The sequence below is a fragment of the Labrus bergylta genome, chromosome 12 (genome assembly GCF_963930695.1).
Source record: "Labrus bergylta chromosome 12, fLabBer1.1, whole genome shotgun sequence".
In the NCBI taxonomy this organism is placed as follows: Eukaryota; Metazoa; Chordata; class Actinopteri; order Labriformes; family Labridae; genus Labrus; species Labrus bergylta.
In genome coordinates this window covers 1,738,147-1,761,789 of record NC_089206.1, presented here as the reverse complement: position 1 = coordinate 1,761,789, position 23,643 = coordinate 1,738,147, and the positions used below count along the sequence as shown (strand labels likewise).

Here is a 23,643-nt window from a genome sequence, read left to right as displayed (position 1 = left end):
TCTGTGCTATGTACAGTAATTACAAAATTTACAGATGTAGACAAAAAAAGTGAATTATTAGGTAAATCTGGATGGCTGGATTAATGGGATGCAATAAATATAAATAAATGCTATAAATAAGTAATGCTACAAAAAAAAATAATTATTATGAGGGTTAAGGCACAGAGAGGAAAAGAAACGCCTAGATTGCGCTAACACAGAATAAGGGCTCTCCTACTCCTAATCCCCCGATCACTAAATTAAATAGACAATCCGTGGAGCTCATGAATGCAGCATGCCCTGACTTCCGTGTTGATTTCCTGTACCGTCGTGCGCAGATGATGAGTGGGCGGGACTCTTCCCCCCCCCCCCCCGCCGGATTGACAGCTCGGTTCCCTCCCGGAGTAGCCGTTAGCTCAGCTCCGTGACTGCAGCTCTACCGGCGGAGGCTGTTTGAATGGTTTAGCGGCGGAAAGCGGAGCAGAACTGAACTGGGATGCTGTAGTGTTGTAAAACAAATAAAAGAATAACTTACGCTTCACTCAAAGGAAGAGAAGAAGAAGCTACGCTGCCGGAAGTTGGAAACAGGTAAGAAATGGTGCTCACATTAGACGGCTTTGCTGCCCTTGGATTAGTTAGCGAGCTAAGTGCTAACTGTCTTATTCGAACCAGACTCGGCTAACAAACATGGATGCTGTGTGTGTGTGTGTGTGTGTGTGTGTGTGTGTGTGTGTGTGTGTGTGTGTGTGTGTGTGTGTGTGTGTGTGTGTGTGTGTGTGTGTGTGTGTGTGTGTGTGTGTCCCTTTGATGCGGTGCCTGGAGATTATCCGCTTTACCCACGGTTTGATTCCCGAGCTGACCGGTATTTTCTAGTTCGGTTGCCGGGCACGAACCGAGAAGCCCGCCGGCAGAGCGACGTCAGGCGGACTTTGGATGCTCATCCTCGGGGTGTGATATCGATCATCATCGCTCCTAAACGTGCCTGATTTAGTGATTTTAAAAACAGTGAGGCTGATTAATTGATTAAATTTATTTCAGACATATCAAATAAAATCAAACACATCAAAAATACAAAACAAAATGAAAAGCACGAAAATACAATAAACAAAAAACAATGTTCAAATTATTTCACAATAAAAGAAAAAGAAAATTACATATATTCAGTTGATATGCCTGAAAAGGAGAAGGAAGAAGTATAAAACTTATTTAATCCTACCCCTTTTCCACAGCTCAATAATTAATATTTATTAAATTAAATTAACTTCCTGTGTTCCTTATAATCTCTCTCTTTATACAATCTATCTATATTACTATATTTATGATACTATATTTGGTATTTACAATCCAATGATTTTCCATACATATATACAACTTGATATACTATGATCTTTTATAATTTATATATTTATACAATCCATATATCTATATATACATATCTATTTGTACAATTTGATGTACTGTATTTACATTTTATATATTTATACAATCCTTATATCTTTACAGTTTGGTACAGTATATTTACAATTATACATTTAATACAATCTATATCTATATCTATATATATCTATCTATCTATATATATATATATATATCATCACAGGATAAATCCGGTGTTGTGTCGAGAAATACATCCCTGCAGAGAATAGCATGCACCTCGCAGAAGTGTTAGAAAACGGTATAAATCGTCTTCCTGTGGGCAAATATGTGATGACAAAGTATGTGAAGTTTATACTTAACAAACGTTAAGAGTCCGTATTGTTCTGTAGACTCAGTAGAAGACGCATTTTCTGTAGCCTGCGTAAATATGACCTGCAAACAGTGTTTGACTCCAGAGTTTGTGAAGAGGAAATTTAAGAGTGGATGCAAAATAAGGCAGCACAGTATTTTAAGGTTCAGTGCTTAAATTCGGCATTGTAGAAGTTGCGTTTGCCATATTTCGAATAGTCCTGCAAGGTGCGCATGCAATTCTCGGCAGGGATGCATTTCTCAACATAACACCCGATTTGCAGTCTGTGTGGCTGTGTGTGCTCGCCTCTTGGAAGCGTTTCGGAGACAGGTGCAACTTTTTCCTGTACATGTTGGTTAAATAGCACGTCTGCAGAATAACCAGGCTGTTTAGGATCAATAGCTAAGTGGTCTGAAATATTTCCATTGTGCGGGACTGTTCCTATTATTGGTGTGCTTGCGACTAGTGAATCTGAAATAGCTGGAGGAGAGGCTCTGCCTTTTTCTGGAGTGGCAGATGGTGTTACTCACTGGCTGTGTGTGAGTCTGTGACTGTGCATGCATGTTAATGTTAATGGACAACATTCTCATGATATAAAATACTTCATCACACAGATGCAGAAAAAGGCTCTGATCAGGCAGCGGTTATGGTCACGTTTCACTTTAACTGTGATTTTGATCATCAAAGTTTGGCAACATGTTCCATCCAGAACTTTTTTGGGCGGTCATTGGACCAAAAATGATGCATTATGCATTTGGGGTGTTAAAGGTATTATTGTTTTGGTTTGCTGATCAGTTTTGAAAGTCATTCCTTTGTTGGTGCAATTTTAGTGAATTCCATTTTATGACAGATTGTGGATTAGCCTGTACGATAGGAGAAAAATATATACGATGTGCAATAACTTTGTTCAATATTCCGATAACAATATGATTTCTGAGAAATAAACAGAAATACAGAGAGAATATTAGCTGTAACTCAACGTTTCTCGCTCTCTGCTGTTCTCCATGTTGTACAGAACCCCTGTGTTTGAAACACAACATCTATAAATCCAAAATAAATCCTTTAAAGAACATGTTTTTTCTCTGCACTTAATTGCCAATAAATCAATCAATCAAGCTTTATTTATATAGCTTATAGCACATATTATACAAATCAGATGCAATTCAAAGTGCTTCACAGTGTCTTAAAAACATGAAGATAAAAAACATAAAATAGTGACAAAACCTGGTGTGGTATCATAATGGTGCCGCTGTATTCACTCAGCCAGACAGTTCAGTATGTTTAAAGTCCTTTTAGTTCAGCCTTGGGCCAAACTAAAATTAAGCAGTAACAGATCACATGTTATCAGGTTTAATGCACGATGTTAATACTGATAGTTTCACTGACTTTGAAGCACGACCCTCTACAAACGTCATGTCTGAATCAGCTTTTTTCTAGGGCATGTCCAGGAAGCGTTTCACCAAATCATGTCATTTTTTCTGACTCAGCTGGGGTCTTTAGGGTGTGAGCGCGGGGCTGGCAATGTTGGATGATATCACCAGGATGATCTCTGGTGGACGCGGTCATCAGTGAGTCAGAGAGAAGCAGGCCAGTCACATCAAATCAGGTTACACCTCAACAACAGAGCAGCAGTAGTAGGTCAGAGGGGAGATTATCATCGCTGCCACTCTGCAGACACACTCGGATCTAAACATGGACCAATGACATATAATATAACTAAAATTTGATTTATTTCTTACCCATGTTGTCGAGATTGTCAAGTATTTACAATATCACAAAGCAGATATTACCAAATGAAACGCCTGCAGCTGCAATGCCGAGTTTATTTGCAGATTTTATTATTTTTAGGTGATCCCTTTTCATGCACTTATTAGACATTTGACGTTCGATACTACAAGAAAATCAACAAATCCTCATTTAAGTAGCTTCTACCACAGAACATGTTGAGTTTTAGCCTGTTGTTGATTAAGAGTCTTATAGTTTGAGCTCCATTAAAACCATTTTAGACAAATTTAAAGCGCATATATTTAATAAGCCTAATGCAAAATCTGATCGATGGATTATGAAGTACTAATAACAGTTGGTAATGCATTGGCATGTGTATACTTTCAAGCGGTTCACAAACCCTACAAGGACGGATTTCACTTTTATTTTCAGTGTTTAATAAAAACTTGATTAACGATAACTGCACAGCATGTTCATCCTTAAACTTGTACTCGCTGTGGTGAAGTGTTTCCTGCCAGAGTGTCTCTTCATGACCGTGAAAACCTAAAATTATCCCCCAGCTGGGAGCGCTCCTTTGGCTCCCTGGTATTTGGTTTTGATATTTGTATCCTCGTGTAGAAGTGTGACCGGGTTCGTATTCACTCGCTGACATTAGAATCAGAAAAGAGAAGATGACTATTACAGGATCTGAGCTCCACAGAAGAACCACTCGACTCATGAAAGATTTATCCTCATTTTCCAGACCAATTAATGAGCCAGAGACCAGCCAAGTTAAGTGTATTTTTATACCTCAGATTCTTATTCCAAATGTAGTTTAAACAAACAAGTATTTCTTAGAGAAAGTAGAAAGTAGAAAGTCCTCAGATGGGGGGAACTAAACGCTGATGTTGTACTTCTTGTCACACACAAGTCAGTGACATAACAGGAAGATGTTAAAGTCAGGGTTGGTCATTGTCTCCAGAAACACTTTTTCAGATTTTGGTTGAAATTGTTTTTAGGTCCTGACAGACATTAATAACTCATGTTCTCTGAAAAAGGAACAAAGAAAATCGGTCATCTGTATCAGTTTGTAAGTCTGTAAAAACTTCGACCAATGTCTGCCAAGAGGTACCAATCTGATGAACCAATCACACGCCTCCCTGTCTCCCTGCTCGTTCTCTACCCCGTCACCGATGACAGCGTTTACGCGTTGAGTTTATCGTTGGCCGTTGTGATTAGTAAAATAGTCTCTGACTTTTTTTTTACATGTATTGTGATAAAGTTTACTTGCAGTTTACTTGTGTTAATTGAATAATGGTTAAAGGTTTAGAAAAAAAAAATCCTAGTTATCCATGTTGCAGATTTTTAAGGGTCCACCTGACTTAGTCCTTTATGTTCCCATTATAAGTACTAAAGCATCTGTTTGGTTCTAACTTTGAATGTATCTGTTGGTCATAATTAGCAGCTTGCACAGACGACCTGTAACAACATAATTGGCATTGGACAGTCTGGTTAAAATATACCAAGTCATAGAAAAGAGAACAGTGCAGCCTCAGTTTTCTGATTTGTGTAAATGAATATGTGCTGCATTTGAGTAGGATTAGGACAGATTTTTTAATACAAAGGGTCCTGAGTCACGAGTAAATCATTACAGTTATAATCCTGGGTGCATGGTCGAATGCAGGTCTCCTCCCTATATGCTCAAGACATGAAAATCTGTTTGATAACCACCAACAGCAACATTTTGTAAAGTATGAGCAGGGCTGGCAAAACTTTCCATCGGCTAAATTTTGCCAATAATCTGGAGCTTAAACACTCAAACATCTTGTTTATTTTTTATTTGCTTAACCGGCTTCTCGATTGGGGAGAATTACCGCCCAACACCTTTTTATAAAATCTTTCAAATTGAAGCCAATCAAGAAAAATGGTGCAATTTAAAGAACAACTTCATCTTGTTGTTTGGATTAGAGTTAGTAAAGTTAAAGGAAGAATGTCGGACATTTTTGATCCAATAGGTGTCGCCCTTGAGCACCAGCATGAAACCAAAACAAACTGCTGTTTGGCCCCACCACAGCTATTCTGAAGCCTCCGCTCTTCTCCAGAGACACACCTCCAACCCCTCATGTTCACACGGAGGAGTTATCAAACGGAAAGCATCATAATTAAGCTCCGTTAAGTGCAAGCCACGGACACAATTTTCCTTAGCTCGAGCTGCAATCACCTGTGTCCTGCATTGATGTGTTAGCATGCTAATGTTAGCGCTCTGTAGTTAGCTCGTAGCTTCTCATGTAAATTGACACAGAATGATCGTGATCCAAAAAACACTTATATGACATTTAAATAAGCAGTGAGTATGTTCTTCTTCTTCTCTCTAGTTCTTGGACAACAACACAGCCAGCGGGACTCGAGCTTCTCACTCATTGTAGACAGTCAGGACTCAGAGACACATTTACACAGGATGGACTTCACTTCTGATATATTTATGTGTAACATGTCGCACATTCTTCCTTTAAGTGTCAAGTTAGTGATAGTTCAGTGTGACATTCTTAAAGGACAGTGGGAGGGTACAACATCCAGGTAAGCTCAAATATCTCACAATCACAAAACACCTTAGATTACATTAATGGGAACAAGAACAGCATTGATTAGTGTTTCGAGCTGCAAATAATCAGTATGGTAAGCTGATAACTTCAAAAATGAGAAGTAGCTGCTTCTGAAACCTCGTGTCATGAGCGTGTCCTTAGTCCTGTGATCTGGAGTCACACGGGTCTGTCAGATATTCACCTTCACTTTCTCTTCTCCTCTGACATCTTGCTGTCTGTCTCGAGCTCTTCCTCCCCCCCTGAACCTCCCTTCTTCCTCTCTGTCTGTCCGTCCGGCCGGCTGTATCCCCCTGACCCAGCTGTCTCCCCTCCGCCTCCCCTCTGTCACTCCATCTTCATCATCACGCTGTTTCTCTCCGTCAGTCGTCTCTGACAGTGTTTCCACATGAATATATTCTGGAGGATCCTGAATGAAGTACAAAGATCCTCGGTGACAACAGAGGCTGTGAAGTGATATTTTTCACTGCCAATGTGTTAATTGTGTTAAGAAACACTTTGATTTTATCAAGATGAAAATTGAACTATATTTTTTGGAAGTGCTTCTTTCACACCTAAGGTGACGTGGGGAAAAGAAACACTGCACTGTGCTGGTCCAGGCTGTGAGGCAGGGCACTGATGCCACCCTCATCGAGTCTGTTTTTGACAGTTTGGTGGGAAACATGCACTCCAGTAGCCTGCTGGAGGTCATTTCAAAGGGCTCTGTGGCAGTGCTCCTCCTATTACTTGCACAAAGGAGCAGATGCCGGTCCTGGTTCTGGGTCGGTGATCTTCTATGGCCCTGGGAAGCTCTCCTCGTGTAACTGCCGGTTTCTCCTCCATGATCTGGATACAGCAAATCTTCTTGTGACACATTAATGGATGAAACCTGAGTGACGTCACCCATCTGTTCCTGCAGGGGGCTCCTGAGGCTCATCGGCAGCAGCCGCCATGTTGGAAATGCTGTCTCAGTCTAACTTTCAGTCGACCTAATGACAGGCTGAGAGCTGGAGCTGAGGCGGGTTTTAAACCTCCTGACAAACCGTTACATCGCGCCCACCTGTCAATCATGTCAGCTACGAGCCTTGCTCTGGATAACGTATCGTTCATAAAATCAAAACAGATACGTTACAAAGAAATCATCAACAAATCAGATGTGTATTGTTTTTTGCACCAGGCTGTAAATATGTTAATTTCTGTCATCATATAGTGTTTTTTTACCCTTTTAGTGCATAGATGTTGACAAATGATTTTCCTCCAGCTAACAAAACAAACACTTAAGTGATTATTTTAGCATTCTCCTCCACTGAGCATTTAAAGACAGCAACTTCTGCTTATTCTCACTTTTGATAAATCTTAGAATATTTTTTCAGAGCCCAAACCAAAGTCATCAGATTGTTTCATCTCTCCAACCAAAAGACCGAAACTCAAAAATGTATTATTAATCATGACAAAGACGAGCAGGAAATCCTTGAGAAACAGATTAAAAAGAAGGTTTTCATTATAAAGTGAGTGGAGACAGCACTTCTTCCATTGTTGTAGACATCACTGTATTTGCACACATAGCAGAGTACAGTCATTACTGCTCTGTTAGCACATGTGTCCATTGAGAAAGCTCCTGCAGCATACTGACAGACAGCTGATGAGACATTAGCTAATGAATTGGATTGACTTTTTGCATCTCAGCGTCCTCTTACCGAGATGTAGGGACTGAAGGGAAAGCAGCCCGTTGAGGAGACATGTTTCCTAATGTGTATGTTTATTTATTTTTGTATATAACCTTTGCTCTTGCAGTCGGCCTCGTCTGCCCTTTATGCTCCGCTTGATTTCAGTTCCGCAAAAGAAGTCGGGCTTCTTTCCAAGATCAAATAAGTGCTGACTGAATGGTAGCGTGATTCTCCTTTTTAAGTATCAACTGAGAGGCAGTTTCACTTCTGAATCAAGAAGCTTCATCATTGATACCAAACAGCAGGCGTCTTCAACACAGTGCACGCACGCAGAGTGCTGCAGGGTGGAAATTTAGCTTCCCCTCTGTTTCCCTCAAAAAAAAAGCAAGTTGGTTTTCGATTCTTTCACATTTTGTTCAGCAAGATAATCTCTCACAAATAAACCTGCTCTGCTTTAATGTAATCTCCAGAAGTCTGCAAATGATACAAACAGTCAAGTGACTTCAACTGTTACACCACTGTGGTTCCAACTTTTCTTCTACAAATGCATTTTTCCTCTTTTGGGTAGTTTGAGATGGATTGACTGCCATTTCACAGACCGTCTCGTTTTCACTCTGTCGGACTCCGCGTCCTGCCTCACTGGGTCCGTTTGTGGAGCGTGAGCCCAGCGGAGCGCAGCTATGATCAGCTGAACACACATCACAGGAGAATTACAAGATCACACGGGAATAAAGAGGAAAACGTGCAAACAACATGTTGCTTTGTCTTTCTGAGGATGATTTGTTGTTCATTTGGTCGTTATGTTGACAAATTGATGGAATATAGGATCAGGAGTCTGTGTGTTGTTTTTTATTCTGAAATTGAATGAACGCTCTGTCTTCTTGTCTGACTTCCTGTCCGACTTGATCTGTTCTGTCCAGCTTGGCATGTTCTTGCAGTGAGCGCCGTTGCATCGCAACGTATTTGAAACGGAGCAGAGCGTCTATGGCATGCTCCATAGACGATCCACATCCCTCGCTGTGGAAACGGGCTCATTGGCAGCAAACGGTACCTTAGGGCGCTGACAGACTGAAGCATGTATGGAGTATGTAAGTACTGGCAGAGGCCTTGTCGATTAAGTGCCCAACATCTGCTGAAGTCTCATACAGCCACTTGTTGGCAATCACTTTTTGTAAATACAAGTAAACGCTTTAGAAATGAGTGGGGTATTAACAGACGGATTTCATTTCTTAAAGCCAAATGAGAAAATCTCTTAAGCTTGTTATTACAATAACCCTTCCAGGCATCTACAATCCATTAAAAAGAAATCAATGACTTACACATGAGGCCAAAATGCAAATGTGTTTCTCTCATTCAGGACTCGTTCCTGCAGCACTCCATGCCTTAAAAGACAGAGAATCATAAAAGCCAAATTCCAAATATATACTGGGCCTGTTCTGGATGTTTTTAAAGCCTTACAAATCACACCACCTTTCTTAGAATAAGGCGGAGATTCTCAGAAATCCCCATGTTCTCATGACAACCCTATCTTCCATCAACATTGGCCTTGTTGTGTTTTCAGAGGGTTTAAAGACATATTGCAGTTTATATCCCTGTAACTCCACTTGTGCAGATTCTTTCTGTTTCCTCTGGGGCCGCCGTGTTTTTGTCCCTGAAACAGGACACACAGAGGAAGTCGTTCTTGTTCTTGAAGCTCTGATTGGCTCAGTTGTTCTTCCAACCAAAAACAGCAGGAAACGACTCGCCGGGCGGTGACTCAGCTTTAAGTGTCATTGTTTTGCATGTTGGGGATGAGGAGCCAAACATAATGAGGGGAAAAACAATCCGAAGCATTCTTGTTTAATAATGGAAAGCAGAGAAACTTTTGGAAGTGAATGAAAAGTGAGATGAGTCAGTGATTGGTTTCCTGTTTTTCCATGTGTGTAGCAGCTGTGTTTACTGTGTCCGTCCTGCCGTAAAGGCTCTCATTACAATCTATTGATTCAGAGGCAGGGCGACATGTGTATGTTTGTAACCTGATCTCAGTGAACGGAGAAAGACAGTCTTTTAATCTCTCATTGTTTGACTTTCTAAGCTTCCTTTTTGTTTTCACTATAAGAGGACAATGACTAACATTAAACGTCATCATCAGTTATGACGGCATTCATTTCCTCTGCTCACTGCGGAAAATAGTGATTAAAAAAAGTGGTTGTATTGTCCTAGAGCTCAATTCAATGCCTACAAATTGAGTTCAAAATACCAAGTGCATCCAATTACCAGTACCACCCGACGCCCCTGACGCCCAGCCTCCGCTATCGGACTGTGTCGTCCCCTAAACCACCGCCATCCTCATTCCTGCACGGCCTGCTCCGACCTCCACCTCAGCTGCAAGGAAGTCTGGACAACAGGAACGTGAAGAATACTAAGGAGAAATCCTTCCTGCATATTATCACATATGGTCTTTTTGTAAAGCGTCTCCAGATAACACTTGTTATGAATTGGCGTTATACAAATAATGATTGAGTGATTGAATTAACCATTAGACACAGAAAGCATTGTTTTTTTTAGATTGTGTGTCAGAAACTGCAACGATTGCAATCTAACAGATGTCAAGTGAGTTTAAATTTGGATCAAATCACCTCGGCTGAGTTTGTTATTTTAATTTTTTATGTGAGATATTTTTGGGGCCATTTTTCCTTTACTGGATAGGACAGCTGAAGAGAGGCTGGAAATGTTGTGATTAGACAGACATGCAGAAAAGAGCCAATGTCAGATTTGAACCCACAGCCGCTGTAGCCTCTGTACTTGTGGCACGCGTCATAACCACTAGGCTATCGGCGCTCACAACCTCAGCTGTAGTAAAATAGTTTTTAAATACAAACATGCAACTCATAAAAACCTCTTCTCTGAATCAGGAGTTAGGTGAACTAGATGTCGAGATTAAATGGATTTGGCCGAACAAACAAACATCGGATACTGACATCGGTTCATGCCTCATTATTTGCTGATGTGCCGATGTCTGTCAACAGGGCCGATATCGGCTGATACAGATGCATCGGTGCGTCCCTAAAATACATATTTAGTTCAAGTCCATGCACATTTGTTGCTGTTTTGAATGCACTTCTTTTTTATCTTTGTACTTTTGTATATCTGTATTTACTAGTTTTATGTTTCTTTATTCTGTTCCCGTTTGCACCGAGTTTTTGAGAGAAAACATTTTTCTGTATGTCCACTGGTAGCTACAGCAACACTGACCATAAAGATGATTTTGACTTTGAAGAGGAGATATTTGGTTTATCATTTATCGTCACTGATCACCTAACGCCTCCCTTCTCTGTAATGATCTTCAGTTATCCTCTTTAGTCAGCTGATATGAGGCCTGTGAGTAAATAACTCACTTTGTCTGGTGGTTGTAGAAGTGTTTTTATCTCCATTATGAGAGCTGTATTGATAGTGGCAGACAGGAGTGGTGGTTGAATTCCCGGCAGACCACTTAAAGATAAATAACTAAGCAGATAGAGAGAGAGAGAGAGAGGGGAGCTGAAGAGGATGTGTGTTATCCTGTGTGTTTCAGTATCTACTGTTAATGTCTCCTCCTTAGAAATGGAGCAGACAGCATTTATGAACTGTACTTTTTAAATGTAAATGAGCAGGGACTGTCCTCCTATCTGACAATTCATGGGATGCAGTTATTGAATAATAAATGATAACCATGGAGGACTTAAGCAGTCTGAAAGGGGGCTAAACAGGGCAGCATCCAGAGGAAAAGGAGGGGAGACAAGGAACTAGTGTTTAAGTCAAGACCACACTAACCGAGACCAAGACATACCTGAGACCAGAGTGCTCCAAGACCGAGTCAAGACCAAGACATTTAGGGATCGAGACCGAGTCAAGACCAAGACATTTAGGGATCGAGACCGAGTCAGGACCAAGACATTTAGGGATCGAGACATTTAGGGATCAAGACCAAGACAAGACCAAGACATTTAGGGATCAAGACATTTAGGGGTCAAGACCGAGTCAAGACCAAGACATTTAGGGGTTAAGACCAAGACATTTAGGGATGGAGACCAAGTCAAGACCAAGACATTTAGGGGTTAAGACCAAGACATTTAGGGATGGAGACCAAGTCAAGACCAAGACATTTAGGGATCGAGACCGAGTCAAGACCAATACCATAGAGATCACTGAAAAATCCTCATCTTGTGTGCTGTGGGCGTGTCACTTACTTAGACCGTCATCCTGAAGGTTGCAGCCCTAACCGGGAAGTTATTTGTTGTTTTAGGGGTTTCTAATAAAAAGCTGATCAGTGGTGGTTTTGATCTGTCTTGATTTAGAGACTGGAGTCCGCCCAGTCTGAGGCCGAGACAAGATCGAGTAAAAATGCTTTCAATTCCGAGACGAGACCTTCAAAAAGTGGTCTTGAGATTTCCAGTGCCACGTCATCACAGGGAACTAAAGTTTAGAGAAAGATGAGATCAAAAAGGAGGTAAAGTGAAGAAAAGGGGAAAGAAAGTGACAGCTATGAAGACAGGTGAATTGTTGGTGAAGGTTGAGAGAACAGAGAAAAGTTGTTTCTAGGGGGAGTAGAGGGGGAGAGTTTGGCTGACACACTAATGAGGAAGTGATGACAAAGGTGTGGAGCAGAGACACGATGAGGAGGAAATGTGATGTTGGCAAGAGTGATGAAGGAGAAGATGTTGCAGATACGATGAGAGGCAGCAGCTGTACTCTGCGCTCCATTTCCTGCACAAAATGATTTGACATGAAAATAGACGATGATAAAGTTACCAACATTTTGTAATCACTGTGTGGAGTGTGTTTGCTTCCAATTTCAACAAGATTACATAATGATAACAAATATGGCTGCCTGTGACTGAGTATCATTTTTTATAATCTGTCAGTGTCTGCGACTCAAGGCTTGTGACTGTCACCTTGTGACTGTCACCTTGTGACTGTCACCTTGTGTAGATGGTTGGTCTTGTTTTTAAACTGCACACTGAAGTCAAAGACACATTTCTGTGTATCGCATACGACAACTATTTTGCATTTTATTCTAATGTCTTTATTTTTTTGGATGGATCGATTAGTTGTTTGGTCAAACAATGGTGTTATTCATTTTTTCCCAAAAGTCCAACCTCAAATGTTGTGTTTGGTCTCCAACGTAAAGAAATTCAGTTTGTGGAAGGAAAAGCCGGAGGTATTCACATGTTGGGTAGCTAGAAACAGATTTTAATGTTTTAGGCCCCGTGTCCACCTGGTTTTTTTTTTTTTTCTGAGCGCCGGTGTCTTTTTTATTTTTATTTTTTATTTTTAATGAGTAGAGAGCGTTTGCAGCAGCATGAAGTGGACACCTCCCAGCGTCTTCTTTCCAAGCGTTCTGCCTTTTGTGTTTGGCCACTCTGAGTGCTCAATTTGAAATCTTTCAACTTTTCAGAAAGGCGCTATTGACGTCACCGGTGCTCTTTTCCAAATGTATGATATTCCCTTTTTGTCTCCCAAGGATTGTGTCTGGAACCCACATCCTCTTTGCTCTGTGTCTGATCTGGGAATAAACAATCATAAATATAAAACATGCAGTAAAAAGTAACTGAGCCGTGTCGGTCATACAGCAGCCGTTGTCAACAGACTGTTGTCATAGAGACAGGACGGACATGCAGCGATTTTCTTCTCTTCTTTTTTGCAAAAGTTGCCGTCATCACGTCTTTGTACATTCATAAAGATTCTGCAGCATGATATCGGTGTCCCAGTTAGTGAATTCAAATTTGCACGCACACACAGCGCTGCGCTCCCCCGCTGGCTCAACTGATCCCCTCCTGCCTCTGTAACGCCTCTGATACTACCTCCAAAGATGGTTTAGAGTGGGGGGGGGATCACCTTCGGATCGAAGGTGGCGGGAATATCGCGGCTTGTCACTTTAGTCTGAAGAGGGTTGAGAGTGCTAACGTACTTCACTACTTTGTGACCAAGTTTCTCAGAAATCTTCTGACTGAATTTTTGTGTTAATTCCAGTGCTTTAGTCTGGGCATTAAAATAAGTAGTAACTGTAAATCTGACATCACTCAAAAGGGGATAATAAGATTATTGGTCTCTCCCCTCTACCCCAGATATTTCTTATATAAAGTTACATGGTGGTCTGCTCAGAGAGGAGGGGGGGCTTTGTCTTTCGATTGGCCGAGGTCGGAGTACAGGAGGTTTAAAGTCAGACTACATCACCAAGATATGGAAGAACTTCACGTATAGTCTTCTGTCTAATCGGACACATTTACACTCCTACAAGGATATGACGATAATAAAGGCACATCAGCTGCACAGTATGATTTAACCCTTTTTCATTCCTGAACATTTCTAGATAATTTCAGATCAAGCTGTCCCTGAAACTTACCTGTTCACATATGCACCTCGTATAAGAATAAATGGAAGACGATGAAGCAGTGCCTGATGATATAATAATAGATTGCGCATTTACATGTCGATGCTACTCGTAGTTGGATGTATTCAGTGTCGACGAGTGAGTCGTAAATAACAAACTGGAGAGCAGAAGAGAGTATGAAGCTTCTTTATTACGTGCTTGACCTTCACACCCGGTCCCTCAAGTGACATAAACCTGAACGTCAGAACCCTCCCTTGCTTGCTAGTGTTGAATTTTCCTGCTTTGTCTCACCTCGACTTCACACAGAAAGGGGCTGGCAGGAAATGTTCTGGGTGAAATTTGGGTGAAAAAACAGCTCATACATGCAACCTGAACATTTTGGGAAGTTTTCAGGAGTTTTGTGCAGCTTTAGATCATCATGTGTGTCGCTGGAAGCAACGTATCTCCTCACAGGGTTTATCATGATCTCAAGTCATTCCCTGAAAATCTTTGCCCAAGAACAGTACTGACCAGGCGCATGAAACGGATTCCTGCCATGATTGACGGAAGGGGAAACAAGGTCTAAAACGAACAAAAAAAATCCTAAAGATTGAGTCCAGCCTAACTTGACCTAGTACAGTAGTGCTGTGTTGTTTGGACCTGGCATCAGTGTCTAAGCTAGTTGGAAAACCACTGACCCAGCAGAGGGTTTGTTTTGAACCAGTAACCCAACATTCATGTAAAAATAACACAACTGGGTCAAAACACCCCACTGGTACTCCTGGGTTAAATTAAACCTGGGTCCATTTTTTCGTGCAGCTTTTTTTAGTGTACATACTGAAGAACAGCCAATGATAGAAGCAAATAAGAGGAAGGTGAAATAAAGTGCAAGATGCGTCATGCACTTCCTGCAGAATTAACTTTTGATTTTCACTTTCTGTACTTCATTTTGGAAATGCATGGCGTGTGTGTTTGAGAATGTGTGTTCCTGCGTAGAGCTCAGCTGGTGGCTGGTGTTGGCAATAAGACTGAGTAATGATCCATATCTTCCCTGCTGGGCTAGTGAGGGGATCAGATCAGTTTAAATGAAAGCAGAGTCATGTTTTTTAAAACACGATGATAACTGCTGTTTTATTATCTCAGGAAAAGAACAGCTCAAAGGTAAAACTCAGCCCTCACGCTGTTTCAGAGAGGTTTTAGTGACACACCTTGAAGTCCTGATTTAATTAGGTCATAATTTTTAAGAACTTTATTTCCCTTTCTGTCTCTAGCAAGCCATTTTAGGAGAAAACAAATGTCTTCTTTGTGCAGAGTCACAACACAAGGAAGTGACTGAGACTTTGTTTGATGCTTTTCGACTTCATGTGAACAATCACTCAATCAGTCCCAGTTTGCAGTCCATTTAAATGCTTATATGCCTTTTGACATTTTATCTTCTTTTGAGCTACAGCACTTATTTTAGTAAATAAGAAACACTTCGGTGTTCAGTGGAGATGGAGCCGATCTGATCTTCCATCGGTATCTGGTCCGATATTGACATAGTTTTCATATCGGATATCTGACTGACAGCGCAGATCCACGTCACCGATCAAGAAAAGATGGTTGGCTGCTTTAAACATTCTCAACTCGTACAGTCTCACTTTGAAGACGTTCAGACTGATCTGTAAGATGTAAGAAAATCGTCTCCATGACGACGTTCAGACGAGATGGAGCAGCTCTTCCTATGTGATCAAAAGTACAACTCTTAGACTTCAGATTAAAAGATTTAATTTGAAAAACCTGACTGCTGTTGCTGCTTCCTGTTTATATGTGAAGACAGCACAATGCAATACAATGCCGAGTTTACTACAGCTTTGTGTAGCCTCATAGATCAAACCAAGGACAACAATAACACTGTTAGTTGCGATATAAAAATATCGGTACATCTGTATCGGATCGGAATGGATAAAAAGTGGATCGGTGCATCTCTAGTGTTCAGCAAATCTTCCCTGGATAAAAAGGAGTGCACACACATGAACACACTTATCCCATCAAGACTAGCACATAGATGTGTATTTATGCTAACGTTACACTGCAGAGAGTGTGTGTGGTCATACATGATTCAGTATTTTGGATTCTAAATGTACTGTCAAACTGAAGTTGGTGATTCTATCCTTGACGGCTTGAAGCGAGTTGTTTTTCAGTTTTTCACTTCATCTCATCAGGGAGGACAAAATGATCACAGTTCACTCGTTATACTGGCTCAAACTGAAACAGAAACCTCTTCTAGCATGTTTGGCACTTGGCTTACACCGGCTCTCTGATCAGAGCTCAGATCACTTTGAGCTGATTCATAGTTCCCTCTGATGCAAACACTGATTAAGGCTCTGTACAGATGAGCAAAAGCATTTTATGCATTTTATGCATTTATGCAGGTCACCATGTGGTGGACTCTGAAGCTTCAGTGTTTATCCAGCTCTGCATGGGTCTGTAAACCTTTCTGTGTTCTAACCTCTCTCCATTTTTCAAAAGCATCTCCAATATTGATCCTAGTTTGAGCACGTTTCTGCTCGTGGAGCTTATTAGAAACATGCAGAGGCTTTTTAGGTCGGGTACAATCACTTCTATCTGAACCACTTCTCTTGCCCGCTTCCATCGCTGCAACACCTGTTGACCTGATAACTGCTCTCATATCTGACAAACAGAGGGGCGTCCAAAACGGCCGTGTGTGGGGGTCGCCTTAAAAGCGCCTACCTTCTCTGGTCCAAACAAACCAGTCAGTGTTGCTGTAGCTACCAGATTGTGTGTTAAATCTCTCTCTCAGTTTCTTCTTGTGAATGGCCAGTTTACCTTATACCTCCTTACACTACCTTTTAACGAGACTGCATCTGATTGGTTGTTGGCGCAGATGGGCAAAGACTTCGATTTAGTGTCACGGTGGTGGTTGTAAGTGATTATTTTCCACACATGCTCACACACACACACACACACACACACACACACACACACACACACACACACACACACACACATATACAAGCACAGTCTGTCAGTGTGTCGGTAATCCCTGGAGTATGGATGCATCAACCTCATTGGTTAATCTGGGTCAGGTGGTGGTGAATCTGGGTTGTGACTGGTTAATCCGAGGCAGGGTAGTGGGTAGGATTTAAGGTGGTGTTAAATCAAAGTGTTGTCAGCCGTCTAGGAGTCAAGGTACCGTAGCGTTGCCATGGAAATAGCCCCCATCTGGTGCCATATAGGTCTTTGAATTAAAGTAACGGCTGACAGCATAGAACAGAAATATTTTTGTCTACTTGGTATTCTGGCATCTTTTTATTCCATGTAGCTCGTCATGTTTGTTTATGGCGTTCATGTGGGGCCTGTTTACGCTCGTCTTTGAGCCTTTTTTCACACCCTGGATGTCTTAAAATTAATTCCCACATATACAGAGTTTGTAGTCCTCAAAGCATATGGGTTCAAATCCGACCTGTGGCTCTTTTCATGCTTTTCTTTCCTCACTCTGTCTCTCCCTGATTTCTGACTCCATCCAACATCCTATCAAAATAAAGGCATAAAAAGCCCAAAATGGGGGCGTGGGATTGCCTAGCGGTTATGACCTGCAGCGCATGTACAGAAACTGCAGTTCTCGTCGCAGCCATCGTGGGTTTGAATCCGACCTCTGACCTTTGCTGCATGTCATCCCTCACTATGTCCGCTCAACCTCTCCTGGCTCTCTTCAGCTCTCCTGTCCAATAAAGGCAAAAAATAACCCCAAAAACCTAAACAGAAAATACCTAAATTAGTCATTTTTAACCAAGAGCACACAGAAACATTAACAAAATAACAGGATACAAAAGTTCCCCTGCAATAGTAGTATCGAAGAGAATCACTCCCATGATTCCCCGCCAGAGTCAAAGTCATCTTTTGTTTGGTTTTGATTGATAGCCTCCTGATGGTGGAGTTTACATTCAGTTTAAGTTGTTCAGTTTCATCTTTACTAGTGTAAAATATAAAATACCAGTGTAAACATTTCCAGGTACTAATGCTGGAGCAGAGCGTTACAAGAAACTGTCTTCAGTAAAATATGATTCTCATTCTTTCAGCCTTCCAAGAAGAATCACAATCCCGCCACAAAGAGTGTTTTAATATGCATGAAATAACACACAGATGAGTCTGTGATGAGATCCCTGTTCTCATTAAATACTCCGCTCATGAGTCATACTGGGATAATAGCTCATCGGGACGGTTCAGCTCTGGTGTGAAGCTTCTTAGTTGAAGTCTGGCGTTGTGCTGCTGCGGCCTGTCTGTGGAGCGGAATTGGCTTACTGTGGTCTCTCTAAGCCTGCTGCTAACCCCCCTACACCTTCTGTCTGACACCTGAGGGGAGGGCTCTCTGTTACTACTCTACTACTCAGGGCTGCACAGGGTGGATTTCTCTCTGAAATCTGTTTATTCTGCATTAAAAAAATGTACAAATACTAAATAATGTTAGTTTGCAGGTCGAGTAATCACTCCACCTGTTCTCTAAATATTCACATGGCTTATAGTCGTCTCTCTTCCTGTTTGAGATTGGATTATCAGCCCACTGTTATCGTTGTGATGTGGTGGGTTGTGTTGTTTTTTCTCATGTGTTCTGGTCGAGTTAGCTCATCTTGATCCCTGCTGTACATAAAGCTCTGTGGCTGCACAGTGCTTATTTCCATTATGACTGACCTGCAGTACCCTCTCATTTTACTTTCTTCACACAGTTATTTTGACTGCTTTTGCCAAACACAAGATTCAAAAGCCTTCCTTTTTAAGGTCATGCCAGTCTCACAGCTAAAGCAGCTTTGGTAAAGACCAAACGGGTGGTTATTTTTCCACACAAGGGAAACAGTGGTCCTGTTGACGGTCAAAAGTCAAACTGACACTCTGTCTGAAGGTAATAATTTACCAACAGATTAACTTCTCCAGCGATGGTTACCTCAAAGTCAAAGTCGAAGTCAACTTTATTGTCAATGTTAAAATATGCCAGACATACAGTGGAATCGAAATTGCGTTTGTCACCGTCCCGCGGTGCAATACAACCAAAAAAGATAAAAAAGAGATAAGATAAAATAAAATGAGGTAAAATAGGTAAACAATATTTACAGTAATAAATTCTATAAATAAATACCTGTCCTTAAATGATCGCAAAGCTTCAGTGAACTCGAGGCATGTGGTGAATCATTCCCCCGTCAATATTGTTCATGAATTGAGTTGCTGATAAAGTATTTTAAACATTGTTTGCATTCAAAAAAATGTCATTTTATTGCTGTTGTTACTTGAGATTATCATCTTCGGTATGTTTGACCCTTTGTTGGCCCTCTGATTGGTCTGCGGCTCCCTCTCATAGCAACTGTTGCTGGCTACTTCCAGTTCCAACTTTTGGCTGGGCAAAGTCATTTCAATGTGTCACAGGGAAAATTGTGTCCTTAATTTTGTTACTAAAAAGCAGCTTGGTGTGTCTGACAGAGTATCTGCATCGTCATAAGGGAGTTTTTCCTGCCCTGCATGGATCTGAAGCATTTAGCACAAAGTGATGTTTCTGTGATTATCTTACTGTGCACATAAGTCTCAGCTGTGTATTGAAGGCCTTGTTGACTACAGTAAGATATTCAGATCTCTGGCTCCAGAAATGTCCACTGATGGAGTCAGAGGTAAGTCAATGGAGTTAGCAGCAACATGAGGACAGCTAACGTTAGCCAGCATCACTAGCCTCGGACATGGATCATATTTAAAATGATTTTAACAAGTTTTTAGAGATTTCCAGTTCTCCTCATAAACCTTACTGTATCTCTCTCCTTATTATCTGTCCTAATGACTTCCTGTGCTTTTATTGAGGTGGTTGAATTGAGAGGTTGAATCTTTTTTTGAGAAATGTTTGTCCCAGTTCACTTTCCCTTTTCTGCAACATTTCAAAAACTCCAGTAAAAAATCGTCTTGCCAATGGATCTGAAACATGACTCGTCGTTCTGTAGTTCTTTCTGGTTCTTGTAGTTCTGTGTTCAGCTTCTTGTTTACTGCAGCATCTCCTGCTGGAACGTGAGGTTCATTCAGGACACAGATTGTAAATATCTGCCTTGTACACCTGCCTCCCTGGCTCTGTGTCATGAACTCAGGTAACCCTCCTTTAAGTCATTTATTCCTTTCACTTCCTGTAAACACATCACACCCTCAAATCCCACACAGCCACATATTAATAGACGAGTCACCATCTGGCTTTAATTTGAAGCTTCACTAATACTGAAGAGGGGGAAGGAGGGTGATATCTGGTCCTGATCATTTTTACTATCTGAAGGATTCTTCATAATGTGCTCCTGTTGTACTTCATCACATGTTTAAAACACAAACTACGGGGGCTTTACGACAATACAGTCAGCTCATTGCTCAATACATCTGGTTTTTGGTCAAGGTGTTCAGTTCGAAACTGACGTCCCTGAGAAATGTTCCCTATCATTTACCCAGTGACACGTTTGAAAATAATCCAAAATGTGAAAGATGGAGAGTCCCAACGGTCTCCTTTTTGTAAAACAACAGAGCGACCTGCTTCTCTCATCGGCTTCCTTGTCCTCTCTTGTTTTTGTTTCCCACCTGACAGGTGAGACGCTGAGTGAGCAAGGGAGCAAGTGAGAGACAGAACAAGAGAGAGAGAGAGAGAGGCCATGGAGCAGCAGAGGCAGAGAGCTCTCTCCACGTCAGGAGAATCGCTGTACGTCGTGCTGGGAGTCGACAAGAGCGCCACGACAGACGACATCAAGAAATGTTACAGGTACAGACAAACACTCAGAGAATGAGACAATAACGCAGCACACTGTTCTTTGTAACCCAAACTGAATACAGCCACAAGGCAGTCCCTCTGTGATGTACATATGTTGTGTTTCTAACCACTAGAGGGAGTCAGAGGTCTGCAGGAACCAACTCTAAATGGGTCAAGTCGACCCTGGAATAAATACAACTGTTAGAAAGTTAGAAAGAAACATTCTGGTTTCTCTTGAACTATGTGAGAACTGTTTAAATTGTGCATTTAAACATATTTCAAAGAGGTGACATGTTGGCTTCCTCGTCCTTTTTGCATTTAAAGAAAGTTTCTGCACAACGTGATCAACTTTTATCAAGTTTGTGTCCATTATTTTACGACTCAAATGTTCTTATTTTCTGCACCTGCTACAGATCGATCCAGTAATATTTAACTTCTCTAGCCGTTAATCCTTTATTCATTGACCAAATCGCCCCTAAAGATGTCTTAATGTCTGAAAAAGAAATCAAAAGTCTGTGGGCGAACCCGAGAAAGCTTCACAATAAAAACAAAGTAAAGTTATTTTCACCTGAGAAGGTTTTAGGTTGTTCACAGGGTTTCCTTTTGGCCATTTAAAATTCTTAATGTCTGTTTAATATTTAAAATGAAAAGAGTACGGTCGAGAAAACCTGATGAGCCAGCTTCACAGGGTGTCATGGGATCGCTTTTGGAAATCATCCTTCTCGTTTTTTTTTTTTTTTTTTACAGGAAACTGGCATTAAAGTTTCATCCAGACAAGAACCCAGACAATCCAGATGCGGCGGAGAAGTTCAAAGAAATCAACAACGCCCACTCCATCCTGAGCGACGCCACCAAGAAGAACATCTACGACAAATACGGCTCCCTGGGGCTCTACGTCGCCGAGCAGTTCGGAGAGGAGAACGTCAACACCTACTTTGTTCTGTCCAGCTGGTGGGCCAAGGTGACGCAGACGAGACACACACAAACAAACAGTGATGAGTGAGGGATTGAACATGAGAGGGATGAACCTCAGAGTGCAGAGAATGTACGCTTTGAGACGAGGGGTGTAAAAACATCACTAATGTCCAGCGTTGACATATAAGTGTCAGCAGCATGTCTCGTCCTGGACTCTAAAGAAAAGCAGGATCTGATTCTGAAATAAAAACCATGTTTCAGTTTGAATGAGGAGTCAAAGATCTGGAAACAGACTCAATCTGTGAACCCTGAGAAGTGTAGACTGAAGGCAGGTGTCTTAGATTTAGACATTTGAAAACAGTCTGACTTCTGCTTATGATCTAAATATCTGTATTGTGTCTGTCCACAGGCTCTGTTCGTCTTCTGCTGCCTGTCTACAGGATGTTACTTCTGCTGTTGTCTGTGTTGCTGCTGTAACTGCTGCTGCGGGAAATGTAAACCTCGGCCGCCCATGGACCAGGAGCCCGAGTTCTACGTGTCCCCGGAGGACCTGGAGGCCCAGATGACCGCTGAAGAGAGAGGTGAGGAAAGCACACAAAACTTTAAACGTCTTTGGCCTCTGTCACCCCTCAACTGTAAACATTATATTTCAGCATGCTAACCCAAAGGCAAAAAATAAATAAAAGTGTGTGTGTGTGTGTGTGTGTGTGTGTGTGTGTGTGTGTGTGTGTGTGTGTGTTCCCCAGATGGTGAGCCCATCGTGATGCAGCCGTCCTCAGCCACAGAAACCACCCAGCTCACCTCTGATGCGCACCACAGCTACAGGACCGACGCATACTAGACACACACACACATATACACTACACATCTTCCAGTTAACCAAACACACAACCCGCTCCAGCACAATCACGGGACTGATCTAAACACTGAACACACACTCTTTACAGCTTTCTGCGGCTGCACACACGGGACAAACCAGCAAATATTAAAACCATAAGAAATGTTTTTATTGATTTTAAGATTTGCTGTGGAGGGAGGGACGAAGGAGGAAGAAGTAAAAACGTTTTCAGATTAAATCATTATTTTGACTTCAGATTAAATCATTATTTTGACTTTTTTTAAGACAGAATAAGAACAAGAAACGTCTGAACATGTGTTAACTTAAGCAGGGTGCACACTTCAAGATGATCGGCCCGATTCCTTTTGTCCGACCTAGGTCAGCAAAGGCTCGATTATCTGATGGTTCTGGAAATTGTGGTGTGCTAACAGTGATTTTCCCCGATCTGCTTAGAAGACAATCAGAGCCGCCCAGATTTGAATTCATATTTTAAACATATTTCGATCAGACAATCCTGTCGTGTGGAGAGAGAACGCCAAAGACAGATGAGCGCGCACTCTGTGGAGCATCACGGGGAACAGCACAATAGCCAATCAGGAAGCAAGCTGATTGAAGCACAACAAACGCAACCAAGGGGCGATGACAGCAAACGCGAAGTATAAAGTTAGACGGGCGCCAGAAATATAGAAACAATTTGTTGATTTGTGGCAACAACACGATGTGTCCTGTAAAACGTGTCACAATCAAACAGACGAGGAGGGGTTGTCTGCCATGTTTGTTTACTCTTAAAATGCGTTTTGACCGTGCGGGCCTCTGGTTGTAGGTGAAAGGATCTGTGTTGTGCTGCACACCACACACATGATAATTTATCTCAGCGCTGAAGGCTCAAAATGGAAAACAAAATGTTTTCAAAACATGTGAGTCAAATATGTTTGAGAAAAAACTAGTGCAGCCAGGAGACGTGAGATATCAAATCGAGGACGACAAAAAGGCTGTTTGTACACCATAAATTGTCATGGTAATGCTAATGGTAAACATGTTTACCCTGGTACAAAAATAAATCAGGTGTGATTAGTTGTTGTCATCACTGAAACACACTGTACGGGGGGTGAATTTAAAGTAAACAAGGATCTTCAAATCTGATATT

General features: G+C 41.5%; 1 protein-coding gene across 1 annotated transcript; it reads left to right on the top strand.

Moving 5' to 3' along the window:
- Positions 1-352: 352 nt before the first annotated feature.
- Positions 353-22,751, top strand: dnajc5ab (DnaJ (Hsp40) homolog, subfamily C, member 5ab). Its single transcript, XM_020655835.3, has 5 exons — positions 353-567; positions 20,585-20,755; positions 21,491-21,704; positions 22,068-22,239; positions 22,405-22,751. The coding sequence occupies exons 2-5, from the start codon at positions 20,649-20,651 to the stop codon at positions 22,497-22,499; spliced, it is 588 nt and encodes a 195-aa protein (XP_020511491.2). The 5' UTR covers positions 353-567; positions 20,585-20,648; the 3' UTR covers positions 22,500-22,751.
- The last annotated feature ends 892 nt before the right edge of the window (positions 22,752-23,643 follow it).